This window comes from Protopterus annectens, chromosome 12.part0, assembly GCF_019279795.1.
Source record: "Protopterus annectens isolate FY-2018-M chromosome 12.part0, PAN1.0, whole genome shotgun sequence".
In the NCBI taxonomy this organism is placed as follows: Eukaryota; Metazoa; Chordata; order Ceratodontiformes; family Protopteridae; genus Protopterus; species Protopterus annectens.
This window is the reverse complement of record NC_056746.1, coordinates 193,594,837-193,614,068: the sequence shown is the minus strand read 5'-3', so window position 1 is coordinate 193,614,068 and position 19,232 is coordinate 193,594,837. Positions and strand designations below refer to the sequence as shown.

At 38.0% G+C, this 19,232-nt stretch overlaps 1 protein-coding gene across 2 annotated transcripts in view; it reads right to left on the bottom strand.

The window, feature by feature from the left end:
* Positions 1-9,135, bottom strand: part of LOC122816443 (mucin-12-like) — a 401,780-nt gene extending 392,645 nt beyond the window's left edge. Inside the window, exons 1-2 of one of the 2 annotated variants that reach the window (XM_044089236.1) lie at positions 8,870-9,135; positions 6,459-6,806 (exon numbers count right to left, since the gene is read on the bottom strand). In XM_044089236.1, coding sequence (XP_043945171.1) covers positions 6,459-6,806; positions 8,870-8,912 — 391 coding nt within the window. In that variant the 5' untranslated portion in view covers positions 8,913-9,135. The remainder of the gene's footprint in view (positions 1-6,458; positions 6,807-8,869) is intronic. The other variant, XM_044089235.1, reaches the window with a different exon arrangement.
* Positions 9,136-19,232: the final 10,097 nt, after the last annotated feature.

Sequence of the window (19,232 nt, the reverse complement as noted above, 5' to 3'; positions counted from 1 at the left end):
TGTTGTAAAGGGAGTGTATGCTGCAGTCCTTTTTGTTGTAGATACCTAGTAACTATGAACTTGTTATCAGTTTGCCATCCATTCCCTATTGCAATATTACTAGCAATGTTTTCCTCAAGGACAGCAGGCATTTTATTTGTAGATGAAACAATAAAATATAAAGTTGTTTGCTAGCAGCAACCTCTTCATTAGTTACAGATCTCTTTAATTTGGAATTATTTAGATGACTTTTACTTCTTCAGAGACTGAGCATATTTACTGATACTGGTGGACTGTAGAAGTCTGAGTAGACTTTTATGATGGAAATGTTCTGAATTGGGCAGTTTTGTCATTATTGGTGCATGCATTTTGTTTCATTGTTTACTGGAAAAATGTTCAAAACAATACATTTAAAACACCCTCTAACAAATGTACTGTATTGTAGAAGGAATATCATTTAATACAATCAGGAAGGTGTATCAAAGAGCATGTGTATGTTTCGTATGCAAGGGGCCTATGATTTGAAAACAGCCCATAGTTAATCTTTATGCCACTGGCAAAATATATTTTATTTGAATGTGGGTTTCAATGCCATTTCAATGAATGTGAGTTTCAAAGGCAGAGAAGTTTTAATACTAAGTCTGTTTTCATTGTGAGACTGTATTGCTTTGTTTAGCAGATATCTATTAGTGTTTGTGCTGTAAAATGCAAAATAAAACTTTCAAATGAAATCCAAAGCATCACAAAAGTAAAGCAGTATGCACATTACAGTGTTTATGGTAAATGGGGTGAAATAACCAAAGGAATGGGACATTGGAATAGCTGCAAGGGGAGGCTCCATTCGACCATGATTTTGTGAGGTGGTAGGGCAGCAAACTCAAAGACAGCCCCGGCTGAACTATATATCTCAACTGTCCAGATTTTTGCAGAATGAGTAGATTTTTGCTTCTTATTTTTGGTTTGTTCCTCATAAAATTTGTGTTTTTCTGGCAAATCATTTAGGAATGAAGTCACTAAATAATGACATACATTGAGTTTCAGACGTCATAAACTTCAGAAAAATGCATGCTAAAGCAAGACCTGTTATTCTATCAGTTGTCTTAAGTTTATACAAGAGAATTTTTAGTACTGTTTGTATGTTCCCCAAATATATTTGGCCTTGTCCAGATTTCCTGCATTAAGAGGTTGAGAGGTATATAAAAATAAATCACTTTATAGAATTAGGAATATTCAAACCTCTCAACTGTCCTCAATTTTGGCTCAAAATGTTGCTCTCCCCCTAATAATCCCTCTGCAAAATGGCAATTTTGGAAGAAAACATGGAGGGTTTACAGTTATAAATAACTGTAATGATCAGAGTTATAGATTACTTTTATTTTAGAAATGCATGTAGATTCTCTTATTTTGTCAGCTATTGAAGTTAACAGTACTAATATTAAAATGGTGACACTTCTTTGACAGGTTCCCAGCTGTATTGTGTGGCAATTTTATATTTTTGCATCACATTTTTGGTCCGTTTTTTCATAAAATTGTGGTTTTCTGGCAAAGTAGTTTCAAATCATTAAAGATTGAAGTTAGAAAATAATGGCAGACATTTGAGTTTCAGATTTCATACCCTTCAGAAAATTCATACTAATGCAAGACCTACTACTATTCTATTATCTTTCTAAGTTTATAAGAGCAATATTTAAAAATTGTCCTTATTTTTGGGCCCCTGTCCCATTTCTATGTATGGCTTTGTCCAGATTTCTTGCTCTGAGGTATGAGATTCAGAGACATCACCGTCAGCCAGAGACATTTCAAATTGTGACAAACGTGTTGCACCCCACTCCATTATGTAGTGACTCTGGAAGTGTCCAAGCAAGGCAAGGAGCAGTTATGCAGTTTAAGTGTGCAGAGAATTCTCCCATCCAAGGTAGACACAAGTACGACAGTGGCTTTTCACCCTTGATTTTGCAGAATGTTCTGGTTTTCTGTCATATTTTTATACTGTTGATTTATGCTTCTTATTATTCAGAAAATGCATGATGTTGCAGTGCCCTGTTGCTCTGTGTTTAAGTAGCAATGATTTAATGACCATCAGGTAAGCTTGTTGGAGATTGTAAGATGCAAGTAAGCTTTAATAAGCAAACTGTTAAAGAATTACCAACATTGAAAGCCTTTTTGTTGTTGCCATGCAGAGAATATTTAAATAACTAGATAATGTATAAGCCTTAGGTATTGAAATGCATATGACAGTATTTGTAATAAAGGACAGGATTACAGTATTTTCAGAAGCTCATTACATTTGTTGGAGACTTGCAGTCATCTTTGCAGGCTTTACCCATAAAATAAACTGCCAGTCTATCATGTGGTCCATAAGTTGTGCAGTAATCCTTTAAGCAATTTATCTTAAGCTTGTTTCTTGTTTGCTGTTCATTTTTTACTTTGATCATGTCTTCTCCAAGAAACAAGTAGATAGTTGTTGTCAGGCAGCAGGTCTTTTTTGGATAAGAGACATTTTTACAAGTGGAGGTATCACAGAGATTGCTACTTTCAGCATGTTACTTGGTAATTTTATAAAGCTGAATATAAATTATAATTAGAACTGCAGTGCAAGGAGAAGTGGTTTGAGTTGAGTTCTGCTTGTTTTTTTTATACTTGATTTTGAGTGGCATTCCAGTAATGCATTTAAAAAATAATTTAATTTTTCATGCCTCACAACCTTTGCATTTCCATCTAGATATTAAGTAAGCTGTCATGTAGCCAATGCATTGAAATATTTTTTTCTTCTACACTTCATTTTGTCTTGATTGGACTCTCGTAATGACAGTTTGGCACCCAGGGCAGCGTATTTAATTTAAGTTCCAGTTGTTGTGTTTTTGAGCATAACTCCACCCCTTTCTAGTTGGTCACACCCATTCCAATTGGCCCTACCCATTCAGCTGTCTCCTGCAGCCCCCCCTTTAATTTGAAGTCACCAGCCGCCACTGCAGAATTCCACATTAACATGTGGTTTCCTCAGCAAGATCACTCTCCATGCTAGGAACACCACTAGGGGAAACCATAGCAGGAAAGCAGTCTCTGAATTAATATGACAGCCATGCTGTAGAAACCTTTTGAGTTAAGGCTTCTGCATAGCGATAAGCCATCTGTATATCAGGATTTATTTGAAACTTGTCTCCAGAACAGAACATTTCAAATGTGACTATGGAACTTTTTTTATTTATTTTTCTAGCAAACGCAATGTAACTTCTGATTTTATTGCATTTACCATTTCAATGAAATGAATAAGGAATTATTGGCATTTGTACTGTTTGACATAACTGGGTAAATATTGGACACTGGAAAGAACTACAGTGGGATAAAAAAGTTACACCTTTTAGGTGGAATGTTCTTCTAAGCCCCAAATCTTTCACTGTTGTGGAATTTTGAAGTATAAGTTTCAACAAACACTAGAATGTAGGCTGTGTACCTCTTAACTCTTAATGGAAGAAGTAAGTAATGGGAGAGGGACAAAGGCCCAAAATCAGAGACAGGGTTTAAATATTTCTCTTGCAAACTTAGGAAGTTGACAGAATAAGTTTGTGCTGTTGAATGACAGGTTTTGCATTAGCTTGCATTTCCTGAAGGACATGAAATCTGAAACTCAAATGTATGCTCATAATTTAGTGACTTCAGTCCTCAATGGCTTGCCAGAAAACCACCATAAAGTGTGTGAGGAACAGACCAAACTATGAGGCAAAAATCTGGACATTCTCCCCATACCTCTCATAGACATTAAGCACCTGTAAATCTGAACTTTGCCAGCACTTTCTGGTTTCAGTGGAACATTAATTCAACTACAGTACAACCTGTAGAAAAGAACTTTCTGAGTGGCTGTGTTATGCTTGTGCTAAAGGTCAAATAAATATAAAAACAGAATCAAACCCTAAAACAGGGAAATACAATGAATTACACATTTTAATCACTGCAGTATAATGCTATTAGCTTTGTGACAAAATGTAAATAATCATTCTTAAAAAGTACTACACAGCATTCCATTGTATACTACAGGCATCACCATATACTACTATTGTTTTGCTGCAGAAATATTTAATCAATCATTCTCTAAAACTCATTTTCTTATTCGGAGTCATAAGGGAGTAAGAATCTTTCCTATAAAGCCACAGACATAAGGCAGAAAACCAATCCTAGATGAGATAGCAGCCAACAGCCAGCACACACATGCATATGTGCGCGTGCGCACACACACACACACACACACACACACACACACACACACACACACACACACACGTGGGCAGTTTACAAGATCTGCAATTCATCTATTGGCATGTCTTATGGGAAGAAACAGGACACCATGAGATAAATCTACATAGATACATGAAGGACAGGCAGGCTCTACACAGACTGCACCCCAGACAGAAACTGAACCACAGAACCCAGCTCTGTGAGGCCATAATGCTAAAAGTCACACCACTATGTCACCCCTCTGAAATATTCAGATTTGGAATTGCGGATCTCTATATTAGAGGTTTCCCAGTCCAAAGCCTCCTCTGTGTCACAAATGCAAATATAAATAGTATAATTATGTGCTGTGGTAAATTAGTGTCGTAACTTGTAGTAGATTTAAAAGGTACAGTAACTATTGATTTGTTGATTTTCATGATATACTATGTACTATGGAGAACAGTTTGACTAAAACAGAAGTTCATTATCATAAAAATGACTTTTTTTTAGAGCTTAGCATTTTTGCCAGTGATTTACATTCCAGAACAGCTGTCTTACTGCAGAGCTGTTATCATGGTTGTTGATGTTTGTCTTTTGGCTTTTCCCGGTTAGGGGTCACCACAGCGGAACTCCGGTCTGCTAATGATTGGCAGTAGACTTCCACGAACGCCGGGGTGCCAGTTCAACGTTCAACCAAGGCACGCCCATTTACGCATGTCTTTCAAACGCCCACCCAACCGCGGGGAGGACATGCAGAAAACAATAAGTCCTATAGGATCATAAGAGAACACTAAGTTAACTGTACTGAAGGGCCATTTTAAGCCTAAGCAATAATCCAAGGTCAGAATCAAACCTATACCTTGTGTCTATGAGGTGAAGTTATTAACCATTAAGTTGTTACTGTATAGCCTCACTCTGGCTATACCTTTTATCTGATGCTTGTTGGCTGTACTTCATCCATTCCACTAAATAGGTAAAATCCACACTGCGTAACTGTATACCATTTTAAAGATAGCCAGAAAGATAAGCATTGCTTAATGACTTGTTCAGTGTGTCATAATCTATAAATAAAGAAGTTGTAATCAAATTAACATTTGTTGGATGTACTAAAGAAATTAGAATCCCTTACTATAACCATTGCCTCCATTTTGTCTAAGAAACATTAATTCAAATGCAAAACTTGAGTAAATTCATCTATAAAACATATTTGGGATGTAGGAGGAAACTGCAACAGTTAGTGAAAATCCATGCAGACACAGGAAGGGCATGCAAAAATCCAAAAGGCACCCCAGCTTCAATAAGATTCAATAAGAGCTTCTTCCCACAGGCCATTAGACTACTAAACTCACACTAACTCCACAACATGTTGATCTCTGAACTCTGAGAAAAAGGCTGCTGTAAAAATCCAATGACAGTACCTTTTATTTTATGTAAAATAATATTTTTGTGTAATAACTCCACTGAGATTCTTAGATTTTCTGCACTAACCAAAAGCTGTAAAGCAACTGTGCAATAATAGCTACCGTGAAAAAGTCTTCTGTATGTGTATAGTAGTTCAAGTTTAAGTAAATAATTGTGTGTCATGTCAATAGTAGCTGTAGATTGTCTATATATGGAAATGCCTCCACCTTGAGAAGGAGTATCAGAATTTTGTTCAGTCACACACAGGTTGTACAGTCTGAATGACAATAAAGTTTACTTTGACTGACTTGACAGCTGAGAATCAAACTGCTGAACCAAGTGCTGTGAGGCAGCAATGCTAATTGCTGTGCCATTATGTGAATTGGCAATCCTTCAAATTGTAGGTGTGTGTGTCATGTGTAGGTGATTATGTTTGTGTGAGCGTCCTGTGATAATGTGGCACCACATTTAGGATTATTTTCACTGCTTTGAACCCAGGGTAGTTTCCCTCTCCTCCAAGACTATAAATTGGATCAAACGGTTATCATACAATGAACAAATGAACTTATGAGGAATACAGTGCATTTAAAGTTATAAACTTTTAAAATGTGTTATACATGTTATGCAAATTTTAAACATTTTGTGTGAAACAGTAGGAAAGTTTTACGTTACAAAATACAATTTTGTTTGTAGGAAAACAGAAAATAAAGGGAGCCCTACATCATTCTACAAATAAATAACAATAAGTAATTGGCTAGTTATATAAATTAACGAAAAATAAATGGACCAGGACAAGACCTATTAAATGAAATATTCAATCCAGATTACCACAACAAAAAGAAAACATCAAAAATTCTGTAACTTACCAAAATAGTTTATAGACACATTTGCCTGGACGTCCCATCTTATTTGGATTTTTCCACTGCCCTTAATTAAAATGCTGTCCTCAGTGTTATTGGTACAGATTTGTGTCTCCTTGTCACCAGAAGAAACATTAAGACAGCCAGAAGGATAACTGGCAGTAGCAGCCCTAATTTCTAGGTGCAGTGTCTCTGATGGCAGAGCTTTGATGATCCAGGAGCACTCACTGGGTATGGGATACATAGCTGCAGCCATGGCTGAGGTACAGGTAATGGTGGCATTGTGAAAATCAGTTGCATCAGTAATATCAACAGTACCCACACAACCAATGTGTTCCAAAGCATCATGGCACCCTAGAAAGAGATCCAGAGAGATTGCTGCATAAGAATTCTTCATGTCTGTTGCACAGATTTTCCACATATTACTTTATAAATGAACTGCAAGTTGTCAGTCCACACATAATCTGAGATCAAGTTATTCCTTATACTTGTTGAAAGACATATTGCATGTGTTTTTTTTCTTTGCCATCTTTTCTATCTCTCGTTCTCTCTCATCTCCCTTACTGTCTCCCATAACCTGAACTTATCGCCACATATTACCACTACTACAGACTTTCTTCCCATAAGCCCTTTTTACAACATTTCACCTAATTGCTAACACTTAGCTAGCTGGGGTTTCTGAACTCAACCCTGGACTACCATTTTGTATAAATAATAATAGGCAACGTGATAATACTGCTAATGCTGATTGTGTTTAAAAAATGCTGCTGTAGTTAGCCTTGGATTCAAGTGCATAAACCTCTAGCACTTAGAATCACAGAATCAGGGATGAAACCATAAAAGCACATCTACTTCTATACTACAAGACTACCATGCATTCCAGAGTCAGAAACCAGGATTATGAGCCATGGGTGGTGTCTGCTTCTTAGTAGCTAAATGAGGGGATTCCCAAGTCTACTGAGGGTGTTCTTTCACCTAAAACACCATGACATAAGTTTAGTCAACAGCAAAAAAATATGTTGCTGTTAAAAGTCAAGTATTTACTTTTCTGCTTTGTACCATTAGTAAAAAGCTGAAGATGGAATACATCATGCTGTGTCACCTGTGTTTCAGTTTCACTTTTTTGTGATTATTAAACTCATTAAAGGCCATTTTGACATTATTATTCTTTTATCAACAGTGTGGACTCTGAACAGTAAACCTGTACATTATGAGTCTGTGTGTGTGTGTGTGTGTGTGTGTGTGTGTGTGTGTGTGTGTGTGTGTGTGTGTGTGTGTGTGTGTGTGTGTGTGTGTGTGTGTGTGCGCGTGTGTGGGTATGTGTGCGTGTGTGTGTGTGCATGTGTGTGTGTGTGTGTGTGTGTGTGTGTCTGTAACGGGAGACAGTGGGACACATGCAGTATGCTGTAGTTTGCCCACCACTTGATTAACACAAGCAGAATCAGGTTAACAGTGGGAGGTAGTACCTGTGTGCTTTGCCAGAGATCTCTCCAAAATCAATCTCTAAGAAAGGACTAGCTTTTGGGGGGGGGGGGTTTAGTCTCCCATCCAGCTGTCATTCCATGAGAGATTCTGCCTTAGAGTACCCAGCATTTCAGATGGAAACTAACTTGACTGCATTAGCATCCTTATCTAAACAAGACTGTAAAGTATTAGCTTTGTTTGGTTTATTCATGTACAATGTTGAGCATAACATATGCCGCAGAACACAATAATTATAAATTTGCACTAAATAGCGACACAAGACCTTTTCTGACATAAAGGAGCACAGTACAAATGTACTAAACAAGAGGCTCATCAAAACATAAAAGTAAACAGGATCTATTTTTATAAAATAATCTGAACAGTAAAACTAATCATGAAGATGTGCCAGACATTTAATTTAATCAGCCTTTCTCGAGTGTGATAAAACATTTTCTTCATGGCAGTTTGTTGCTTTCTGGAACCAGAATAATGCATTCTTACTACAAAGAAAATCACATAATAAAGTGATTGAAAACCAAAGTTTTTAATGCCTGTTCCTCTATACCTTTCTGATATTATCCATAAAACAATATTATGGTACTAGTGCAAAAGCAGGCAGAACAGAATGATTAAGTTTGTGCTACAAACTTCGAAATTAGTTTAAAAATGGCAGCTCTTCAAGTTGCAGTTGTCTAGTTTTCAAGTTGTCTGTAATTTTTATACTCAAATAATTGAAATAAAATCTGTATGTGAAGTTTGAAAGATGAGTTTATTTAATGCAACGTGATCGTTTTTCATATTTTATTGATGTGTTTAATGTTCAGTCTATTTATTTGGTGACCCTAGGTACTATTGTAATAAACAAGTAATTATGCCTTAGTGAACCTTAACTACACTGCATAACATTAGTCAACAATTTTGTTTTAAAAACATTTACAGTAGAAAGTGCTTACCGAGAAGTATCAGCAGCGTGATAAGATGACAACAAAGAAACATGGTGTTGGTATGAGTTTCCTGTAGCTCCCATAGAAAAAAGGTAAACCTTGAACAGCTTCAGTTATGTTTCCAGTGATTGTCTCAACAGCACTGCAATACATCAGGAAACTAAACCTGGGTGTACAGCTTTTGAAAAACACATGTATGTGGTCTATAGTTACAGAAATGCTCTGATTTCTATTTTATCTCTGCTCCCACAGCTGCTATGTAAGAGGAAATCCTCTCTTGGAGGGTGGGTTGTGACTTCTATTAGAGGAATCTTTCTCACACAAAAAAAATGTTGAGTACACACACGTGCATGCACACGCACACACACACACACACACACACACACACACACACACACACACACACACACACAATCACAAATACATGCCAGATTATACTTAAAGAGATTTGGAAAACAAAATAATAATGTGACTTATCTTCTTTTCTCTTTTTTTACTGAAGCGGTGATAGCATACTAGGGTGGTTGCAGAGATAAGGTATGCTTCTCATAAATTTATTGTCTGCTTTTCTTAGAAAAGGGCGCATCTAAACTAAGTGGGTCTCAATACTTAATAGAATAAGTAAGTTAAACAAAGTAGACGCATAAGAAAGTAAGGTATTTTGCTTACAATTCTATGTAAGTGAGAATTAATAGAATTCAAATCCAGATTTCCAGTTTGGTAAAGCAGTACCATAACTTGTGCTATACTGCCTCCTAGGCAATATTTATATGTGGAGTTAGTTATCATGTCAAGGCCAAGCTCAGTGCAAGTGCCAGTTACAATAAAAAGATGAATGAATGTGTCATTATTGCATGATTTTATTTATTGAGACATTTTCCTTTTTAACAGTTCATATAGTTATCTGTTTTGCACCAGAAGCAACATTCACAGTGATGGCACCCAGCTTACCCAGTTTCCTCTCCATAATACTGTTGTAGTACTTGTGTCCTCCCTTTCAATGTTGTAAAATTCCTTCATGCATATCCTGTTTGCTCTCCAATATGACATCTGTAAGCACAGCCATGAACTTGTCAAACCTGAGTGCTGCCATGTAGTATGATGTGCGTTTTCAGCATTATAACTGCAGTCGGAAGAGTTAGAGTAGTGTGAGTGTACGTGCATGCATGCATGTGCGCATACGTGTGCACACATACGTGCATGTGCACACATAATATGTGTGCATGCGTGTCTATCTGTCTGTGTCTGTGTTTAAGTGTGGTATGTGTGTGTATGTGTGCATGCATGTATGTCTGTGTTTAAGTGTGGTATGCGTGTGGTTGTGTGTGCGCATGTGTGTCTGTGTGTGAAGTGCAATAGGTGTGTGTCAAGGCGAGGACGATAATGTGTGGTATTATGGTTATGAACTCGTCAGTAATTGGTCTTAGTCCCTGCTTAACGTAGGTTTTCACACCAAAAACGGTGATAATGGTACACAGGTAGCACACTTGCCTCTTGTGCAGAAGACTGTGGATGCAATTCCTACACAAGGTAAATAGATTGTTGACATTACAATCCTGTGTGTGTCATCCTTTGGATATGATGTTAAACCAAGGTCCCATCTGTTTGAGTTGGTTTTAGCTCAGGTGGATATAAAAGATCAAACAGTACCTATCAAAAAGAGTAGGGAAATTTCCCTAATCCACTGGCCAAATTTCTCATAGTAGTAGAAATACCACTGCAGGTCTTCCCTGAATAGAATCTACTACCCTAGTGGGACTAACTTGGTCAACAAAGAATAAATAACAATAAAAATACTGCATTCTGGAGGGTGTTCAGTTTTTTCCTGTGGTACTATATGATTTGTAAATAATGGTTTAATATTGTGATCATCTCTGCGTTATTTTTGCCCTTTTCTTCATAGAATGGGGAGAGCTTTTTACTTGTTTTACAATTGCCAGTCCCATAGCCATTTGAGTTTGCAGCATCCTCAAGAGCACACTAGTGCCAGAGAGAATGGATAAATTCACATGTATCCCTATGGAATTATCACAAGTACAAATGGATAAATGACTCTCAAATGTGATTGTGACTCTCACACTTTTCCAGCTGTTGACAGAGTCATGCGTTACTGAATTTTTTGCAGTGGTGTATGGTTCTCTCATATTTTTTTTTAAATAGACATGACATTAAGAACTTCAAGGTCAAGTTCTGTGGGCTTCCTATTTGAAAATTCAGTGATGAAAAAAGTCATTTTCAGATGTCATGGCTGCTCCTGTGGCATAGAAGGATAATGCCCTGACTACAACTCAGGTTCAATTACCATCTCTGGTGAATGACAGAGCAGCAGGGAGGGAGGGGTGTGCCCATCCTGGGGCATGGGTGCTACATGGGCGTCTCTTGATGAGGATCTCAAGTGGAGCCTGGGGATGTCTACAGAGGAGGTGTGGTCAAATGAGTAGCCATGGGCCTGGCTGAGCTGCTGTGGTGATGGGGTGATATGCCACATACCCACATTGCACATTTACCCTGAACCATACAAGCCACAATAGCTGGAAGACCCACTGTGGTTTGGGGCATGAGGGCTAGTTCAGTAACAATGATGTGCAGGAAGAGAGAGAAAAAAAGGAAAAAAAGTCATTTATGTCAACTGTCACAAAATAAGAAACAAAAAGCACAAAAGTTGTAAAGCTGTGTTTCATTTTTTTTTTTTTTTTTTTTGTATTTTTTAAGGTTCAACTTCCCTGCACTTCCCATAGTCTCACAACTTAGATTCATAGGTAGATACTAGGCAATTAGTCTTCAAATCACTTTCAGCCTAACTCCCAACATCAAGGATGACTTCTGGTGTCAAGAAGGTCTGTAGGTCTAGGGAAAATCTGTGAATGTCAATCCAATTCTCTAGATTAGTTTTAAGTGCAACAAATGCACTACTTTATTTAGCACGCAAAGATAGTTTACTATAGAGGTGGGGATGTGCTAGGATAAAAATCAGTCATGTCCTATTAATCTTTTAATATAGATTGCGTTTGCAGAACCATTCGCTCTGTGAAGGCAGGTTGTTGAGTAGGGTGGATGTTTCGGGTCTATATCACATTATCAAAATTCCAAAATGTTGAACACCATAAGCTCGACCTTGGAATCTTGAAATGTGATATACTCGAACGCTCAGAACAGCGAATTATTTCCAAGGGAAACAATTTGCTGTTCCGAGAATACACACACACAGCACAAGCACACCAAAATACACAATCTACACATACACACCACAGAACCCTACACTAAACCGTACATACACTACTAGCTATCCACTTACCTTAATCCAACCCTAACCCTAAGGTCCCTAACTAACGCACACTCACCTTACCCGCTCCCTAACCCTAAGGTCCCTGACTAACATACACTCACCTTACCCGCTCCCTAACCCTAAGGTCCCTAACTATCACACACTCACCTTACCCGCTCCCTATCCCTAAGGTCCCTAACTATCACACACTCACCTTACCTCGGTCCGTTCGCACACTTACCTTAACCCAGTCCGTCACCTTCGCACCACAGTCAAGGAAATAGCGAAGCCGCAGAAACGGCCCACCGAATACTTTCCTTAGGAAAATATTCAGTGTTCTGCAGCTTCACTATTTCAAGCGCTCACTGAATAGGGGTCAATATTATAACATTCGAAGTTTTAAGACGTCGATGTTATAATATAGACCCCTTCGTATAAATCTTTTTTTAACCCATTCTAATTGATGCTTATAGTTATCATGCAATATTTTACATGAACTACTAATTATCACCTTTTTCACAGCAGTTTCTGTCCCAGGTTCAACTACAAACTCAGAGCAGGTTTTTCCACTTAGGACTCCTCTATCTCCTTTTCTTTGCCAACATTCCGATATTAATCCCTGGTAGGGAAGGCAGTCTCTAACCTGCAGTCCAAACGTCTTCTTGGCCTCATCACACATTACTTTCCTTCTCTAGTTATTTACACCCAATGCCTTGGTTCCTTTGCCAGTTACTCCGAGTAAATTTCAGCCTCCCTCTTGCCTATTTTCTGTACACCTATCTGCAGCCATCCCTACTGGCAATATGTCCTTTCTCCATGTTTTTAATCCATACTCCTACATACTTTATCTTATGTTCGTAGAAATATGGGTATTGTTAAACCAATTTGTGTGCGAGCACATAACTTATGGCTATAGCGTTTGTTTTACCCTCATTGATTTTATATTCTGAAACCATTGTTTGTCATGACATCAGTGACATTGTTATACCAGAGAGGATAGAGAGGTTTATTGTCCACTGTAGCACCAAGCATGGTTTTCAGTTATGTTCCTGGTGCAAGACATTATTTTCTCCTCATGGCCAAGGTGGATTGACTTGCCTCTTGCAATGCCTTGTATTGTTGCAGTTCTTTACTTGATGCTGCAATTTCTGAGTCATTGTTCATGGGACACAAACACCTTCAGGTGTGGTGAGATTAGGACAGGACTAACAGATATTAGTGGTGTCAACCACTAGCTCCATGGTATGTGACATCTCTATGGGACACAGTTCCATCTTTAGTTTTCTGTTTTTAAGAAGGCCATAGGCCTTCCACTGCTGGGGACAGATCTACACTGTACCACTTTCTCATATAATGTCTTAATCATCCATCACAGATCAGCATAATCTGAACCACACTCTTTTTTTCTGGGTCTTTTGCTGAAGTGTTAGTCTGACTCTCAGTGCCTACTGCCAGTGCTAGCAGAGGAGCAAGACCTACTTGACTCCACACTACCCCATACCATCATTCTCTTTCTTTTCTGTCTTTATTTCTTTCTTTCCTGTTCTCTTTCCCATTACAGGTCATCAGAGTCCCTTACCTGATACCATCAGCCATGATTTTCTTGCCTTCTTAAGGGAACAACTGAGGCAGATGTCTGCCTTAAAAGCCGTATCAATGCCAGTCCTTAAACCCAACCCAACTTTTTTTCTCCTCTAGCAACTTGATCTGTCAGAATGAAGCACTCTCTTACATATCTCTTGAAAAATACTATTAAAGAAATAACATTGACTGTTTTGGGGGGCAAGGTCCTGTCTTTCCTAAGTTAGCCTTCTTTATGGAAGCATGATCATTATGTTACAGTCATATCGCCATGGTCTAGGTATTTATAAATAAATTTAGCACAGTGTCAATCCATTTCTTGTCTTTTAATCATGTAGCCTAGAAAGATGCCCAGTGTGCATTGAATGATACTTTACTTTAGGTTTGCATACCATTGCCATATTTCTGAATTCAGTCCAGCTACTGAACACCTTTAATGGCCACAGAACATTCTTCCCTGGGTAGCACTGAGATTAAATCCAAGGAATTGTTTGGGGGAGTCATATAATCACCTTAATGACATACACTGTGTACAAATGAGCACATGAGTAACATGAAGTGATCTATGACAGGCCTCTCTGGTTAGTAGTAGTGAAGTGAAAACTGACTGACAGGGAGTGCATCTGCTGGATAAGGCATCTACCACCACCCATTGACAGGGAGTGCATCTGCTGAACAAGGCCTCTACTATCCCTCAGTGACAGGGAGTGTATCTGCTGGACAAGGCATCTACCATCACCCAGTGTCTTTTTTCGGGCTATTCAAAATTTCAAATATAAGCAAATTTGCTAGTAGGCAGGAGAAAACCAGAGGCAAGGATGGCATTATTAAATAAAAAAGTGTGTAACCATGAAACTTTAATACACATAGAAGATAAAGAAATCTGCACTGTTAAATAAACATTATTTGGGATGCAAACTACATGTCAGAAATCATGAGATATTATTTGTTTGTCACAATCAGTCTTGCATGACAAGTTTACCCTTGCATTATCAACACTCCCACAGAGTATATTACAGTAGACTGATTGATTTATTGATTTACTGACATTTGATTACCAGCAAAATATGACTGGGTAGAAGACCATTTCCAGAGAAGGCCTACGGAGAAAAGGTCCAATCTTCAAAAATAAAACAAAAACATCTGCAGTTTAAATAATTATAGCAAATTAGACATAAAAACAGTGGTTAAGAATCGATACAAGTTATATGACAATCATTTAATATTTAGAGAAATTTTAAACAGTTTTTAGAGAAATTAAAGGTACGTTAGTCCAATACAAACAGGAATTGCAATATGAAGTGATGGAAAAACAGGCTTATGGTATATTTAGAGAGAAATTCATAGAAGAGAATTTGATAGAAGTAAGGAAGTAAGTGAAGAAGGGAGAGTAAGGAGGTGTAAGGAATAAAAAGGTACTTGGATGTGTTTAGGAATATACTTTATCCTGGTTTTGAGCAAGAACAGAGGCAGGTTTTAGCTTGGAAGTCTTTCAGAGTGGTTTTGAAAGATAGGAAGAAGGGTATTGATCTGATGGATACAGGTAAGGAGTTCTGGCCTTAGTAACCTTGTATGAGTACAGACAATGCCCAGCAGATTTGATAGGTTTGTAGACAGATGGAAGTTTTTGGTCACTGGATCACCAACTGGGAATATAGTTTAGTTGTGAAGAATAGTTTTTAGTGCTGGCCAGGCAGATATACCTAGCTTAGGCAAAGCTGTAATATATTGGACATCAAGTGACTCTAAAGTAGGGGTTTCAGACTCCCAGTCTATGGGCCAAATGTAGCCCATCAAAACTTCTAATATAGCCATTGAAGCTTTGCCCCAATACAGCCTGTATCTATTAAAAAATAAATACAAAGCCTTGTCGCTTTGTGATCCAGACTATCTTAACAAATACTTGTCTTAATGGCTGAGACTGCCTTTACTATTTCCTCTTTCTCATTTGCTTGACTGTGGAGCCAATGGAAGACCAATTTCAGCAACTGTTAGATTCTAAGCATTTCTGCTATTGGTGTGTTTTGAGCTCCAGGAAGTAGCAGTATGACAGCAGCTGCCTAGCAGCAGATATCTCATACACGTAAGCATTTCATGTACCATGTGACTCACAGTCTCTCTCTCTTCAAGATATGAATAACTCGGTATATGAAACAAGAAGCATTTTTTTATGCTTGAGACTCTGCCTTCCTCCTGCATTCTAAAGGATACATTAGCAGACCATGTAGCCGAATCCTAGCCACCTAGGTATTCCACTTCAGAATAGTGTATACATCTGAATCTCTCCCACTGTGGTTAAACCTTTACAAATTATATTTAACAAGCATCTAGCTACAGACTATATTCCTGATCTATGCCAGCAAGTTATAGTGGTCCCTATTCCCAAAAGAAGTGTCACTTTAGAATCTGATAATTATAGACCAATAAGCGTAACATGCATGGTATGCAAAATAATGAAAAGAACAGCAACGGAACTGATACAAAAACCATAGAGGGGGCCTACAATTCCTGACCTTCAGCAATAAAGGTTTTATTAGCGGTAGATCCTGTCTTCAAATCTGGTGTCATTCTGAGGAGATTTAGAACAGCACTGGCTAAAGGCCTAACTGTGCATATGGATACCTGGATTTAGAGGTCTTCAGAACAGTCCCACAAGAAGGAGTTTTGGGTATACTTAACAAGTTATATGTAAATGGATGCATTGCTTATTGACTCCATCAGCGGTTATATAGAATAATATAGCAAGTCACCATCAAAGTCTTCTACTGAATCATGTGATACTAACCAGTTGTGTCCTCCTGGGCTGTGTGCTATGTCCTCTTTATTATTTGGGATACTATTTTAACCTCAACATAGGGAAGAAAATTTGGATAACTTAGTAGGCAGATGACTGGAAACATGGTTACGATGTTACATATTTACTGCAAAGTTGAGCTCTTGCTCATTTCCTTCCTGATTCTGAGTAATCTAGCTTACCTTTTGATGATGTCACAGAAGGGAAATAATGTGTAGGTTAATACAGTGAGGAACTGAATTGAAGCAAATCCTGCTATTCCAGTTAATGAGAATCTTAATGACTCTCATTACCCGTTCTGGGCATAGTCCAAACATACCAGAGGACTCTTTAGCACTGCTAAGTCCAGACAATCATGTTCTATAGTGGAGCAGCTTCACTTATATGTCAGACCTGGTGTTGTCATCAAGGAGATGGGTCTGACAAGGAAAGCTGCATGGCCACAAAGCTGTCCATTGCAGGAGCTCCATCTGCAGGGTAGCATGGCCATGTTATCTGCATTCTCATCAACCAACATGAGGGACAGCCTTGCAGGGTCCCTTGTCCACCAGAGCATTAAATCTATTTTTTGAAAATTGGACACTGAAAATCATCCCCACTGGAGTTCAGCGAACATCTTGCACTACACAAAATTGTGCATGTGGCATGTAAATGAAATCAGGCTCTCCCCCACTGACTTCTGAAACCTGCATTACAGCTTCACCTATATACGGAACTCAAAACTGCAGGCAGTGGGCCTCCTATCAGGTGACTGTAGTCCCTAGTCCAACATACAGGTGAAGCTTCTGTCTTGCAGAGAAGCCCATTAAGATCAATGAATAATTTTCATTCCAACACTAATGCAGTCAATGTTTAATGGACATTCACATATTTTACTATAGGTTGTTATTAAGGTGATTTGCATACTAATAGTTTTGTTCATAAACGTGATCATCCCATGGTAGGCAACTATTACAATGTTATATCTGCATTCTTACACTGAATACCAAGCACTATAAACTCTGTTAGCAATCTTATTCTGTTTTTATTTGAATATAAATACATTTATTATACCCTGTTTTTTGTCTGATTGCCTGATTGGCTCACAGATTTAGCTGCAATATGTGTCATTTAATGTGCTGAAATCTACTGCAAACTTCAGAAAAGACACCACTACGAGCTGTTTGCTCCTTTTACTGCAGCAGAATGCAGGAACACATGACTGAGAATCAGGAAGTACTTGGACAGCTCTTAGCATACAGTAGATAGCAACAAACCTCTCAAGTGTACCTCATTTGGGGTCTTAAAAAGTTCATGTTCCTCAAAGTTCCTCAATGTTCCACAATGAAAGACTCTATCACACATTCAGTGTTAGGAATTTTTTGAAGTGAAATCCATTGTAAATAGAAGTGAATCATATTAATTTATTAAACGATCTTCTTTATAAGTAAAACCAGCTTATTTTAACCATCCTATGACATTCCTAGTTGAAGTTGTTAGTAAGCCATTAGCATGTGTTCCACATTTTGCCCATTTGTTCCACATTACGAGAGCTAGTGTTCCTCATTTAGGACATGGAAGGTTGAGAGCTATGGATAGCAACAAAAGTTTATTAAATTTAATATAGTTCCAGGGAAGAAACTGCAGGTAAAAAAATGTATTTTAGAATCAAAAAGCCCCCTTTACGTAACAAAAGTACAATTACTACAAAAAGAAATGGTAAAAAAACTCTGCACATCATCCTGTTGTAACATCAGTGGCTGGTCACTGAACACCAAGAAGTACAGCGTAGTTTAATTTATAAAAAAGGATGTTGATATTGAGTACAACATAGATGGACAACCACTAAGGATAAACTGCCAGATTAGACAGTTAAAAGTAAACAGTGGCTGATCAACTCAGCTTTGAGAAAAATGCATTTCTAGTGACCTGAGAAACTTAATAGAGCTTTCCAAATGGTACTAAAATGCATTATTAGTCAAAACAGTGATGTTATAATTCATCTATTTGCTTTATTAATCCACTTTGTCATAAGATTTAACTCCCACACTTTGCAGCTTCAGAATTGAACACAGAACTCAATTAGAAATGGTCCAAAGGTTCCTACAAAGAACATTTGCAGGTTAGAAAACAAAATGTAAGCAGATAAGTAAGAAGAACTGATATTTTTTCAGTGGTATATCGACAGCTGCAGGAGAACTCTGTCTTACATTCAAGGCATAGCAAGGCCTGGTCCCATTTGAAAGTCTATGTACAGAGCACTTAACATGGAGTGTAAACACTAGGACAGGCAGTCTTGCTGACCATCAGCTTAGCAATGCTAAAAAAGAGATAGATACATTACATGGTGTGTGGAACAAATTTCTTACTAACATTAAAGAAAGCAAGTCACTAACCATTTTCAAGAATAAAATTCACATGTATGTTGATATCAATAAATTCACAAGCAGAAAAACGGCAGCTGGGCTTCCTGAAGGCCATGAAATCATAATGTTGCTAATGCAGCCTGTGAACCCAAGACACATGAGGTATATTGGTGGGCTGATCCTTCCAGTCAGATATCTGCATTACTATGTTATTTATAAACAAGAACATTGGATGCAAGACGTTGAATTGTCTCTTGTGTCTGTCAGGCTATGGCTAGGCTCTAAGCTGCTGCCCCTGTTTTACACTTATCCCAGCCTTTTGTGCTCTATCCCAAGCATCTTTGAATCCCCTGATGAATTCCCTTTGGATTCTACGAATAAACTCTG